General features: G+C 31.6%; 2 protein-coding genes across 7 annotated transcripts in view; one reads left to right on the top strand and one right to left on the bottom strand.

Moving 5' to 3' along the window:
* The first annotated feature begins 2,003 nt into the window (after positions 1–2,003).
* Positions 2,004–11,392, top strand: LOC148619418 (putative G protein-coupled receptor B0563.6). Its single transcript, XM_088576929.1, has 2 exons — positions 2,004–2,136; positions 10,296–11,392. The coding sequence occupies exons 1-2, from the start codon at positions 2,106–2,108 to the stop codon at positions 11,369–11,371; spliced, it is 1,107 nt and encodes a 368-aa protein (XP_088433055.1). The 5' UTR covers positions 2,004–2,105; the 3' UTR covers positions 11,372–11,392.
* A 1,997-nt stretch (positions 11,393–13,389) lies between these two features.
* The window catches only part of LOC148619417 (uncharacterized), a 67,428-nt gene continuing 65,972 nt past the window's right edge, over positions 13,390–14,845 (bottom strand). For all 6 annotated transcript variants that reach the window (XM_088579283.1, XM_088579284.1, XM_088579288.1 and 3 more), the window contains one exon: positions 13,390–14,834. In XM_088579283.1, the coding sequence (XP_088435409.1) occupies positions 14,591–14,834 (244 nt within the window). In that variant the 3' untranslated portion in view covers positions 13,390–14,590. The remainder of the gene's footprint in view (positions 14,835–14,845) is intronic.

Below are 14,845 nucleotides of genomic sequence, written 5' to 3'. Positions count from 1 at the left end.
ATAAGAGTTCATATTGTAAGTAATTTAATTTATCATGTGCTGTTTTGTTTTTTTTTTGTTTTTTTTATTTTTTCTGATATTTGCATTTGTATGTAATTGTATAGTATTCTGTTGTCGCGTTTCAGCAATACACTCCGATTTTAATGCCATAAACTGTTTTTCTTATTTGATACTTTGGTATGTTTGCCAATATTCATCTAGAAAAGCAGAGGACACTTACCCTACCGGTGCACCTGGTCCATGCATCCAGTTTTTAATGGAGTCGGAGTTGCTTATTTGCTTTCGTTACTTTGTATGTATGATTTTAGTTACTTTATGTTCTTTTTTGTGTATGTGGGTTTTCCATGCATAGTCTTTGTCCCTGGATAACATTCTTTTGATTATACCGCTATAACCTTGGTTCCCTTGATTACATTCTTTTTATTACTGCTATAACCTTGGTTCCTTTGATTACATTCTTTTGATTACCGCTATAACCTTGGTTCCCTTGATTACTCTTCCCTTCAAAGTACCTTAAACAGACTGGAATCAAAACATCACAACTTGTCATTTTTTGTCGTTAAAAGGAAAACTGTTTTAAAATACTGTATTATACTCCCATCCAATTAAAACATTTGTATGCTTCTTTTATCAGGCTAAGTAGATTAATAAAAGATATTAACAAAATTACAGAATTGATAGACAACACTAAAAAGATGTCGTTTTCTTTTATATAATTCATCCGTACATGTATAAAACAATTTTTCAAAATATCGTTAAGATGTTTGAAACATGTGCATAAATAAGTAACAATAATGTTTTTTGTTCTTTTTGTTTTTTGTTTTTTGTTTTTTTGTTTTTTGTTTTTTTGTTTTTTTTTTTTTTTAATTATTTTTTGTTTTTATTTTTTTTATTTTTTTTCTGTTAATAAAATTGAATCTCTCAGATACTTACTGAACTAGTTGACCAGATCTGTATTGGCTTTGGTACATGTTTACCAACTTATTCAAGTTCTTAATGTTTTTTAAAAAAATAGTGTTATCCTCAAATTGTTCTAGATTCTCAAAATAACAAGAATAAGCTTATTTCGCGAATGAAAACGACAAATGTTAGTCGTTGATTGATTATGAGTCACGCCTAAAATCAATAACACAATACGTTTTTATTTGTTTTGTAAAAACGTTGTTGTTCACAATCCTTATCATACTCCTTAAAACCAAACTACAATATTACACATCCATTATCAATCTGTTAAAAAGCTTTTTATCCCCTTTACAGTGTAACAATGGAGCCGAACTTATGAATATGCTGAAGAAGTTACGGTTACACCATAAAGCTGAATGTTAGGTTTATTTAATCATTCTATTTTTTCTTTCCTTACTCGATTTCAATATCTCCAATATCAGTTTTTCCGTGATATTGTATAAAACTGACTTTTGGCTGATTATAATGTACTTCAGTTCACATAGTTTATATTTCACTAGTCTAGACTAAATTAAACACTGCCACTTCATTACCCATATGATGCGCGATGCATTAGAATACGAAAAGTGACTTATACAAAGTTCTTCATTTTATTAATTTTAAACCTTACAGCTTGACCAATAACTTTTCTGAATCTGGAATTGTTTAGAAATAATTTATTTTAGATTATCTTGAATTATTTAGTCATTTCCATCCTTTTTATTTTATTTTATAGGATCAACATTTTTTGTTGTTCCTACGCTTTAAATTCAACCTGAAATTACAATTGGTTTCTATGTCTTGGGCAAAATAAAGTGTCTTTGAATCCGTCAGTAAATTAAAAGTATGAGATTATGATTTTACAGGAATAAATCATTCTAAACACAGACAATGTCATCAGTTTAGTAATGAACCTTTCATGCTTTATTTCAAACTTGACAAGAGAATCAATTCAAGTTTAAAATTGAAATTCTTTCTGTATTGCAATACAGAAATTCTGCTGGATTTTTTAATACATCTTTACAATTTATACAAGCTTTTCAAATCTATCTTATTATACAGGGGAAGTCTATAGTCAGTACAGATTTGAAAAGGCTACGTTCTCCAATGTGAAGTCAGTCTGAAATAAGTTGTTAACATTAGACCATTAGATCATACCACGAATGGACATAACGTTAATGGAAACAGACAAAGGTATGTCTATGTAGCAAACATGATCATCTTTACCCATCGGATTGTAATATTTTACTTTCAAATTGCTAAAACCTGTCATGAAAGACAGCATCGAACTTGAATATATTTACTTTTCTATAATTCTCTGGACAAATTTTATCATTATAATTAATTAAGAGTAAAATATCTCAGAATTAAATTGATTACTTTTGACAACGAAACATATGGTTATTTTTATAAGCTTTGATAAATTTGAAAGTGTTTATATAAAGGTTGTTAAGACAACTTTTTTTGTTAATCAATTCATGGAAAAAAGAACGTTTCTACCTAAAAGAATAGGTTTTTATTATTTGTTCAACACATTGACATTGAACCAAAAAAATATATCATTTATAAAATCTATAGTCCATGCCCCCAGTTGTTAGTGGAGGCCCAGTTGCTGATTTACTTTTATTATTTTTGATGTGTATTTTATTTATTACATGTTTTCTGTTGTGTGTGTCTGTTTTTCGGTCTATTTATTGTCCATGTATTGTATGAATTTGACTTCCACTAGAACCTTCCCTTCATTGCTCCTTCAACTAAGCTGCGAAAGCGTTTGGAAGCATTTTGTTCCTGATAATCATTTCATTACATGCTTTCGATTGCCTCCATTGACAAAATATTTGCATTGTAGATTTAATGGAGTAATAAAGGGAACCAAGATTCTAGCGGAGATCAAAAGAATATAATCCAGGTACAAAAACCAGACATAGAAAACAGACAAACACATTAAAGAACATAAAGTAACTAAAATAACATATACAAAGTAACAAAAGTAAATGCGCAACTCGGACTCCACTAAAAACTGGGAGCATGGACCAGGTGCACCGGTAAGATAAGCGTTCTCTGCTTTTCTAGAAACACCCGCCGAGTTCCTCATAAAAATATTCAGTCAAATAGTTTGACTACACACTTATTTGTTTTAATTATAGAAACTAACAACGATGTCCTAATATATAACTGTTCAAAGTTTTGTTATTCAATTGACTGGTTTCATCTGTTTGAATGGTGGTATATCGTAACCCTCATTTTTACTGTTGACTATCTTTTAATTGTTTTTATTTGGCTGATGATTCTCTCTGGGGAATAATATTTTACTTAGAAAAAAGTAGAAAAATTTTGATCATCTAAATAAAGTTTGACAGAATGGCACACTATTATGTTATGTTAGAAATGGATTTCTTGATGCCGTTCAGTTTCGAAAGTAATGGTCGGTTCCTGTTCTTCGTGCTTATGCTACCGACTAGTTACCATTTTACTTTAACGGCAGTTAGAAAATACCTTTGCCCAACAATCATAACTAAGAACATTTTAATAAGAAGGCATGCGTCGATCAAAAAAAAAATATGGTTATGTTATTGTTTAAAACTATGATTTTGTTTTCATATGACATAAATGATGAATAATTTGAATCAATTATTTCATTTGAGAGGAGGTCCACACATTCTGAATAACATTAATGCAAAACACTATAAATCCATACCTAATAAATTAACTGAATGAAATGCAACCATATTATGTTCTGTTTACTTATATGAAGCAGATGTTCCATACAAGAGGGTGAAACCATAATCATGAGTAGTTAAATTTAAAGTTGTGACACTTTTGAAACTACAGTAAATAGGAGTTAAATGTTTGATTCTACAGTTGTTTGTTTGTTAACAAAGTTCTCAAAATGTTAAATGGCTCATGAAATTCAATCCTGACTTTAATCCTGCTTGACGCAACAGGTTTCCTTGTTATAACACCTTTTTCTTTACTAATGAAGTTGATACTATATTTAACTAGAAGACTATTTTATTTACCCGATTATTTGATTTCAACATATACAAATGATATTTTATAGATTCAACTGAATCTAGACTTTAGATGATTCAAAATCGCGTCAAAAATATCGAAGCGTCAGTAGTGGGATTATTCAAATACATTAAGATCTAAAGAAATGGCCTAAATAGAACACAGCAAACTTAAACGGTCTATATATATGATGTAGCGAATCGAATAAAATAGATTACACATAAAAACTTGAGATCAGATAAACAAGACGTTACACAAAAAACTAAAGCAATAAGAACTCCAACAAAAAACGGAAGTGACATCAGGTGCTCCGGTAGGATAAGCATATCCTGCTCCGCCAGCGGCTATATTGCAAGTGAGTATAACCCGGTTATAGTTTAGCAACAATAATGCAGCTCACCGACACATGCCACAGAGGGGTCCCGTCAAAACAATTCCAAATAGAGGGATTAAAGTTGATGGATTAAAATCTATGGGAACACTGTCTCTTGTACACTAAAATGATGAAACCGCGTTTAGAAAATTGGATCCTGTCTAGACACTGCAGCTAAGGTACGCATTGTTTATATATCAAAAGGCGAAGAAATCTTACACTGTGTGAGAAGATTGTTTTATCTATAGATGGTAAAAATTAAATTTAAAAGATGGTAAGGACAATTAGATCTAGGTCTTGGTAAGAAACGGGCAAATTCCACAGACATTTAATGATATATATAATATATGATTTTGTAAATTTTACATTTTTTTTTATTTTCTGGAAAAATTAAAAGAAGTTTATTAATCCGAATAGAAACAAGTTAAAAGTTTACAAATATTGTCATAGTATTAATGTGTACGTTATTGTGAAAAAAACGTGTGCTAAAAAAATTGTAATGAGTTATTTTTGAACCATTTTGTTATCACAAATAACAGATATGGCAGTGTGACATATGTGCAAGGTAAAAAGGCAACCAACACTATGTTCATGGATCGAATGTTTGATGTTAAATAGAAAAAAAATGTCTGTTGACCCCTCACTAATCGTAAATTATAGTACGAAAAAATCAAATCTTGAATAAGTTTTTTATAAAATCAAATTGCCATTTTGGGGATATTACCAGGGGAATTAAGTAGCAGTCTTTATTAAAATCAGACAGACAGAAAGTGTTTCATTCATGTCAAAAACCAACCAAATGCAATTTTATCAGTAATTCATAATCAGTTACTTTTTTTGTTTGTTGGGGTTTAACGTCCGAGCAGCAATATTTCAGCTATATTCAGACAATGAACATGAAATGGATGATAAAATGAACATGAAATGAAAAAAAAAGGATGGGTCACAAGGATAATAGGGTCGACAAATTTGGATTGCCACTGGAACAAGGGGAAGTGGGTAAGGTCGGGCAATTAAGCCTCCTGTGGCGGAGCGCAAAGGTTCCTACTCCTATCGAATACCACAGCAGGGTTCTTTAACGTGCGAGGAACGTGGCATCTTTCCCAACACGGTGCACCACTATGGTTTGCGGTCAGGTTTTCCGTATTATAGCCTGACAACCCCAGCATGTAACACGCCAGGGGTACCCCATTCCACCACCTGGGGCACACATCCCAGTTGCTCTGTGGGCAGAGCGCCTAGCCCCCGGCTAGGTTTCTGAGCACTATTCAGTCGCCTTTTACGACAAGCTTAGCGCTGCTGCAGGCCTATTCTTTTACCACCCGGACCTGCACGGGGCCATAATCAGTTACAAACCACATAACCAGTCTAAGATTTGCATTTGGGTTTTGCGTTTTTGAGATTTAATTTATATATATTGTATATGAAATTACCTCTATGTATGGTTTTCTCAAAAGTACAAACTTGAATGCAGAAAAGAATATAACAAAGAAAACAATATAGAATTAGAAGACCGAAATTACATTGTTTATTCGCTTGCTTTTTGTAGACCATGAATCACCTGTACCATTAGCAGTGTCTCAATGTTATATGGACAGTTACTTAAAACGTCAAGAAATGCTTATTTGCACTAACCGTTACATTTTCTCCTTGAAATTGCTCATTATTCTTTCAAAATGATAATAAAATTTGGTACAAAGAGATTTTGATAGATATCGTGGTGGGTTATTCCATCAAATCAATACCTAGAACAATAAATATAACTACAAAATACACTAATTAAATATTATTATGAGTCATTTTCGTTTATTGAAATTTAGATAACGATTTGTTATTATTTTTTTTATTCTTTATTTGATGACTATCAGGTTGTTAACCGTAAAAAAATAAGGCTTGGTTGATATAACACAATCCATAAACATTGATTTTAAATACATATTTTAAATATATTTTTTTAAACGTTGACAAAAAAATGAAATAGGAAATTGGAAACTGGCTGGACAATAACGGGACAAATAAATGGAAACAAAAATACAACATACAAAAACACAAAATACATAATATAATTAACTTATAATTAGCAGCCCATTCGAAACCAAAATCAAAATTGAAAGCAACTTGTATTCAGACATTCACTTAGTTCTGAATTGACAATAACATTCACTATTTAATTAAAATAAGCTGTACGAGATTGGTATATTATTTTGAATCCTGCAAATTCTAAAGCTTTACTGATATGATTTCAATGGGGTGTACGAATGCAACGGTTATAAAATAACAAATGTTACAGATTTGTGTTTTGCCAAGTTTATCATTTTTTTAACTGCATTGGAAAAAGAAGACACAGTGCTGTTTCCATTGCAATGTTAGATGTACAATTATGTTAAGTGTAATGTGTTGAAAAATACTGTTGGTATACTTTGTGTCAATTTGCTGAATTTTGATTGATTCAATACGATGGTAATATTCTTCTCTATCACATGTTTTTGTTACCCATTCGTGCAGATTTAAACTGGTTTCGGTAAGTTTTAGATACCAGGTCAATCAGTTTTGCGTTCGATGTAGATCAATAAATGAAATTCAGCAGACGTTATGTTGCAATATCTAATTTGAATCTCTTACTGTATTGTCAAATTAAAAAGGGGTGGAGATTGGAATTGGCAAAAAGTTTTTCTTATGAGTATTTATTAGGTCATTGTTGTTAAATTTCCATCTACTAAATTCTTGATTCTGTGATGGGGCAGGGAGTTGTTGTTGTTTAGTCTGCCTTGTAAATATCTACAGTTACATTTGGACAACATATCTATATACGAGAAAATAAAACAATATAAATGACGAAGAAAAATTTAAAAAAAAAAACAAACATGCAAAACCGTTTGTAAGGGTATAATTTGAAAAAAAGAATGACAAATTGGAACATTCAGTATAATAAAATAAATAACACTAAGCTTAGAAGGAGATAAATAGTGTGTTGTCGACCGCGACGCGTCGCGAGGAGACATGAAAATGCCGGGCGTCCGTCCCTACGCGTTTTCCGTACTTTTTCTTGTTATGCCTTTCCTAATTAAGTTGTTTTTTGGGATGTGGCCTTATTATGAAGAGTTACAGATAAAGTTCGACTTGGTTAGGGTTGAATGATTTTTACTGAAGTTACGGTCCGTGGACTTTGTAATGCTTTCACCAATTGCTTTTATATTTTGTATGTAGTTCTACTATATAAAGTTACAGATTAACTTCGACTTTGGTTAAAGCAGAATGATTTTTACAGAAGTCATGGCCACTTGGACTTAGAAAATTGCAGTGAATTTATCGTTTTCCTCACTCTTTTTCGCGGAGGACATCGGGACGCTGTTCTATTTTTCCCCTTGAAAATGCATGTTATTTATATATCATATACTATTTTTATTTACTGTACACATTAACGTTGACCTGACTTACAATTGTTGAACGTTTCCTATGAACATCTTAGGGGACTGCTTTATTTTAATCACATTCTTATCATAATAAAATATCAACAAATTAAGTAATTGAACAATTTAAATGGTCTGACTATTTTTTTTTTTTGACTTATGAAGCCTTATTTTATTACATTTGGACAAAATATGGTATCACAGTATTTGTCAACAAGTTAAAATGAATTTATCATCAAAGTTTTATCATTTTTTTTTACTTCATGGAGTATATATCGTAATGACTTGTTGTATCTTTTTCTCAACATTCTATCTACTTTTGTTAAATCTTTCAAGATTAGTCTCAGTCAGATATTTTCAATAGCAAGATTATTGCGAGAAAAACATATTGTTTGGATGAAAAATGATATTTGTTGTGAGTTTGTGGATGAAAAGACAACTAGTTAATCAAAATAATCCCATTGAATAAATACGGATGTACTGTATCTGTATCGATTTGGTAAAATGGGGACTTGACAACACCGTTGGAAATTGTTTTGTTTTTCAAAAAATGAATTCAGTAACATTATTAGGTATGTTAACTTTTATATCGATGAATGCTTTCATAGGCAAACTGAAAATGATTGAAACCGGGTGGTTTGTTCCCAAATGTTTTAGATTAACAGAAATTCAGAAGAAATCTAAGAACAATGTATATTGTTTGAAATACGTTCTCCTTGATAGATGCAGTCTGCATGATGATTATTTGTAAAAGTGTTTAATAAAATGATTGCAAATTTTATTGTTATTATTGTTATGTTATATACCCCACTGGATCAAAAATCCAAGATTTTTGTGTCTCAATTGCTTGAGCGTCTAAGCCTTCCTTAGATAGCGAGCTTGAACAAATTTATCATCATGTAGCCAAATGTCGCAGCTTTACAATAGTACCAAGAACATTGGATTTAGGATTTAGGAGTGAAATGAAAAAATGTGTCCTTTACCCCGCCGAAAAATCGCATAAATTGACATACTTTTCAATGTCAAAACTCCTACAGTATTCATGCTTCAGTAAAAAATGGTTTATTTGGTATTTTCTGTTTAGTTTTCTTTCGCAATTTATACTTCTGGGGTTCTTTTCATGAACTTTGGCGATGAATGCAAAAAAAATGGGATTTTCGAATTTTCCGTCAAGTTATCTATTAATTGTTATCCCAAAAAGAAAATCTAAGCGACTGAATTGATCAGATATGTTTGGAAAATCATTATCTTAACTATGAATACCTAAAATATGAGTTTTACGGTGTCGGTATGCTGTGAATGAGAGTTATGTTTGATACTGAGACCAGTGTTCTAGGGGTAGGGGTAATATTTTTAACATTTTTGAATATTCGTTCTTGAAAATTAGTTTGGTTTATTTATGTAGAAAGTGAAATTGTCTATCGAATGATACCAAATTTGAGACCTTTTAGTTGAGCAATAACTTGAAGAGAGTCGAATATATATGACTTTGTACGGGAAAATTCGAAAATACAATATTTCAATTTTTTGATAAATTCTTACAACGAAAATCGCCAAAATCATACATTGTTTTCATTTTACCCCTAAATCCTAAGTGTCACCGCAATTTTCTTGGTACCATTGTAAAACTAAGATATTGTGCTACATAATGGTAGATACATATGTCAGTTTACTACGTTTTGTAGAAATAAGAAGTTCGTAGAATAAAAAAACCTTAAAAATGGATTTTGGCCTGAACGAATTATAAAAAAGAGCCAAAAAACTACAAAAATGCTTCAGTTTATTTATGGTTTTTTTTTTTTTCGACAAAAAGATTCGCAAATTTGACAGGGTATAAGGGTACCAGAAAATCATATTTATGTTCTCCCTCACTACGTTCGTCCGAACATAAATCATTTCCATTTTATAAGGGCAAGTAAAAAGACTAATATAGGAGGAGAGGCACACCAAAGCAATTTATTTAAAAAGAAAAATCAAAGCTGCAAGTTTGTCAGTGGCGACCATCATCCTGTCATGTCGTAGTAGTCTAGAAAATATCAATTGTATGAACATCATTAGAATTGATTCATACAAATTAACTTACAAAACATAACATTATTAAATAAACTTGTCGGACTGGTTTGGTGTGAACTCGATAACTTTAAATGATACAAACAAAACAGACCTTAAATACCCAAAGTATAACCGAATCACTCATAATACTCCGCCCGCATACCCAATAAAACAAAAGGGAATATAATTTGAATGATGAGGGAAGTGGGTAGCACGGGGGTGTATCTAAGGCCACGTACTACATTTCCAGGAGGCGACTTATTCCATGGTAAAAGGGTGACCGGAATGTTTCATGATCTTGTTTTGTTTTGTTTTTTGTTTTTTGTCTTTTGGTTTTTTTTTGTATTTGTTTTTGCTTTTGTTTGTTTGTTTGTTTGCTTGTTTTTCTCAGTTAATATGCGAGGCATCAATTGTCTCCCAAATCTTGTATTTAAGGTAAATGAACAAGATTATTATGTCTTTTGTAGAACATGTATATGATCAGTATACGCGTTTGTTTATTTCAGAAGAGAAAATATCAGAGTTCCTGTCATTGCTTTATTCGAACAATATCTCAGTCAATTTTTCTTGGATACAATTCAATGGAGTTTTAAAAACCGAAGACGACCTTGCAGTAACTATCATCAACACATATGTAGGACCGATTCTGTGTGTGTTTGGAATATGTGGAAATCTTCTCAATCTAATTATTCTTCTTAAAGGAAACCTGAATGATTCTCCATATTTATATCTCAAAGCATTAGCCTTTATGGATTTACTTGTACTTTGTTTGTCATTAGTTCATACAACGTATTCAGAAACAGCAGCATCCTATGGAAGTCAGTTGTTCAATGCGTACATATTTTTTCCTCTGGCAAACTTGTGTATGGCTGCCAGTGTTTGGCTAACAGTCGGAGTAACGATTGATAGATTAATATATGTCAAATCACCCATATGGGCCCGAGGCTATTGTAGCATTCAGAGAGCTCGAACAAGGATAATTTGTATACTTTTGTTAACACTTATTATTTCGATTCCTCGATTCTTTTGTTATAAAGTTCAAGGAGTAGGAACGCTCTTTGTTATGGAGCCAACATCATTCCGGGAGAATTACCTTCATTACCAGATATACGATATATCATGCATTGTGCTTTTTCACTTATGTCCCTTGTTAATTCTAATCCTCTGTAATTTGTATTTAATATACGCTGTACACAGAGCACGAAAAACAAGACGAGATTTAAATATCCGAAATAACAGAGAACGGCAGTGGCAATCGGACCAATTTCGGTTTACAATAACTCTAATCAGCATAGTGCTAGTCTCAATTATTGCTATTCTCCCATCTACTATTGGTGATTTTGCTCAATTTTTACCAATATCCCGTCATGGATACCGGAAGCTGAGGCTGTCAAGTAATTGTTTATTGTTGTGCAATCTGTCGATGAACTTTCTCTTATATTGTGCTTTTAACAAGCGATTTGTTAACGTTATGAGAAGCTTATTCTGTGGAAAAAATATTTCCCCAAGAAGTCATGTAGTATTTAAAAGGGACACGAACTCAACCAGATTTTCATTTGCATACGCAAGTGCAACTTTGTAAGATAATTAAAACCTCAGTGTATTCTAGCATTTTGATCAATACTGAGCTGACGAATGTTAAAATTTTAATCAAAGCCCCGGCTTTTTACGTGTTATGTATCTTATTATTAGGACAAAAATAGCAACCGAATCAAAGAAAGCATGCATAAAATACACATACTACATGTACTAAAAAGTTTTTTTTTCATTTTGGAACAAATCAAAAGATGTTCTTCAAACCTTATTCAAATTAAGTATGTTAGTTAGTTTTAAACACATATAGTGTTTTAAAATTTCGAAACTGTCAGTCAGAGTGCATTTGTGTGAAAGATGCGATTTTCAATTTTATATGTCGCTTATTTGTAGTATTTTGATTTCGTGTTTGTCGATGGATAGTACAATGAACATTCAACAAAGTGTCAGTTCAGTTTGCAACAATCAGGCGCATGAGTCTGTAAACTAAATATATAACGGGAAAAATACCAAGGAATCAAATAAAATGACAAGTAAAACACTGAATATAACAACATCAATATACATCACATAAGAAATTTCAGGAGTTGCAATATTAACTCACCAAAAAAATCAGGAATGACACCACCTGGAATGGTATGCATGTCATGTTCCTCCAGTGGTACCCTTCACATTGCAAGTTAGTTACATCCGGTATGCGTCAAGTTCGTTGGTCATGTCCATCCGTTAAGACATAAACGTAACTTGGGGAAATTTGTCTCATTTGTGAGATACTAAGAATCTCACACGAGTGCAAGATTGGGAAATCTCAGACACCAGACGGTATGTTTAAATCGTTCTCATAAGAGGGGGGGGGTAGAAAATCACTATATATTACCCAATAGTGTCTGAGATTTCCAAATGTTTAATGAAAAATGCTGGTGTTTTCTTTTTCTCACTTCGAGTATTTCCTATTTATGTTTGAATGTAACAGCTCATTATGATGTATGACTTTGGCATGTGATACGTCACGACAAGGTGTAAAATGTAGATCATTTGATATTAACGAAGTACTAGGAATAATCAATTTACCGATATCTCTCAATAAATTACTACTTTAAGAAGAATTTTCAAACATATTGGTAAGCTGTGATTGTTCTCTATTCTTTATTTGATGGTACTATTTTGTATGGGTAAGCGCACGTATTCTATCTCTTTCCTCGGGTGAGATAAAAGTTAAAAACGAATACATTATTTCAATTTTCGATATCATTTTTGAATTCCTTTTACTTTCACTAACATTATTTTTCGTTTGATTAACATATATGTAGCCATTTTTCTTAATCTCATAAATATTGACGAATCCATTGCCGAAAAACATCACTACGTGTAACTTGAATTTAAATTTATTTTAGTTCACAAAACATTTTTACCTGAGGTATTTACATTTTCAGATAGCAGATTCAGATGCTAGAACCATAAAGGAAAAGGTAAATTGTGCTCTCTCCGGATATTGAATAACAGCAATTCGACCACACAAATATTCCTTACATAATGATTGATTGTTATTTCGTACAATATAGAACGAGAAGATATGACTAAATGAACAAGCCTCGCCGGATCAGTTTTTGGTTATTTTATATTTGTTGTTGTGTTTGTCTGTTTTCCATGTCTCGTCTTTGTCCCTGGATTACATTCTTTCGATTTTTGCTTGAATATTGGTTCCTTTAATTCCTCTTTAATAGGAAAGCACTAATACAAGCTATAGGTATATGTGACAACCAAAATAAATATTAATAAAAACGGGTTGGTTTTATAAAAGTTGATAAAACCAATTAACGTAAGTCAATTAGACATAATAAGCACAGAGCAGCAGAACACAAAAGCGGAACGAGACGACACAACCACAGAGAAATTATTATGATTCCGTTCTCTCCATTAATTGCATGACACCAACAGTAATAAATCATCAAGAAGAGTGTTCAACTATACACCGCAAACTGGTACCGGTATACTTGAACTGATCATGCAGTATGTGACTTAACTGAATAGAAGAAAGTAAATATACTTATAATATCACAATAAAACTGTATCAAATGTGTATTTATTTTCGTATAAAGATTTTTAACAGAGATATAGAGAGCTGATACAAACGTTCCAATCAAATATTGCTAATTTCGGTATGCTGTACATTTATTTCAATGAGTAATCTCTCATTAACAGTGATATAATCGATTATGCAGGAAGATCTGAATCCAAACATTGATTATATATACTAGAACTACTAAAACCCAAAACTATCGAAATAGGAAGGCAAATCCATTACCGAATACAAGGAAGGATACCTCGCCGTTTTAGGTATTTTGAAATTTATAATAACGTAAATTTTGGGGAAAAAATATGATAAATTTGATTTTCACACAATTAAAGTTTATGCAGTTAAAATTTCAACCATGTATCAGAAATTGTTTAATGTAAATAATAGGCTACGCTGTGATTTGGATTTTACTTTCTTTAAAAATCGTTAAATAGTCAAGATAATGAAAATCGACAAAGACTTTTAATATAAATATCGAATAACATCACAATATAAAGAAATCGCAAATACAAAGCAAAGTTAACTTTAATAAGTAGTTGAATGTTCGATATATATTTTTTTTTTTCGTTAAAGAGTAGTGTTCCAAATATACCTTTAATATGTATATGGTTGTAAATAACTGTAGATAAAAGGTGTTATGAAATAACGCAATAACGCCAAACCAGGCTTTTACTGGACCTTTATATAATCAGCAAACAATATATTCTTCACAACTAAATCATCTTATATCAACAAAATATTGTGTTACATTTATATTTTGATTCAATCTTAATCACAATTCTGTAACTATTATGGTCAATGGATTTTTTACCGCCAAATGAATGCATTCTGCTAATGCATGTGTTTTGACTGTGTTATTTAACGTCATCTATAAATGTTTAAAATTCAATTCTGACCAGTCACTAACCGGTAACTAAAAATATACCTTTCAAACGCGAGGAACGTAGTTTTTGCACCAGAACTACGATAAATAGAGAAAGGTTATAAACAAACGAAAATCATAAACTTTCTCCAATTTCTTATTTTGAATACAAAAACATTTCTTGTTAGTATAGCCAATGCAATGTCTGTACATTTGTGAAAACATGTATCAGTAAACTAACAATCTCTTATATTATACTATTCAAATTTTACAAAATATTTTTTTTTCATATAGTATAGAATATAAAGACAACTACAACTTCGTTTCTTTTAGTGTTTCTCATCTGTCTCAATGACAGTTGAATATTCAGTTTCATCTATTTTGTCATACTCCGCTTCAGGTATCCCTAAACTAAGATATCGGTTGTCGGTATTAAGGTGTAAATATATTCTATCAAGTTGGTCGTAGGGAACAATATCCAGTTGCTGAGAAGGTATTTCGTAACGCCTATCACCGTCAGTGTGCACATCGAAATGTGGACCAGGTATGGAATTTGGCGTCTGTTGTTTATTTCTACAAATAGG

The sequence above is a fragment of the Perna viridis genome, chromosome 4, assembly GCF_037379345.1.
Source record: "Perna viridis isolate PV_CMFRI_1.1 ecotype Kerala chromosome 4, ASM3737934v1, whole genome shotgun sequence".
Classification (NCBI taxonomy): domain Eukaryota; kingdom Metazoa; phylum Mollusca; class Bivalvia; order Mytilida; family Mytilidae; genus Perna; species Perna viridis.
The sequence above is the reverse complement of the archived record's forward strand: the minus strand, read 5'-3'. Positions and strand labels throughout refer to the sequence as shown.

Excerpts from the sequence above, each read along its gene's own strand:
- LOC148619418 (XM_088576929.1), top strand. The coding sequence starts at position 2,106 with ATGGACATAACGTTAATGGAAACAGACAAAG. Across the intron at positions 2,137-10,295 it reads GTTAATGGAAACAGACAAAG|AAGAGAAAATATCAGAGTTC; the intron begins GTATGTCTATGT and ends TGTTTATTTCAG.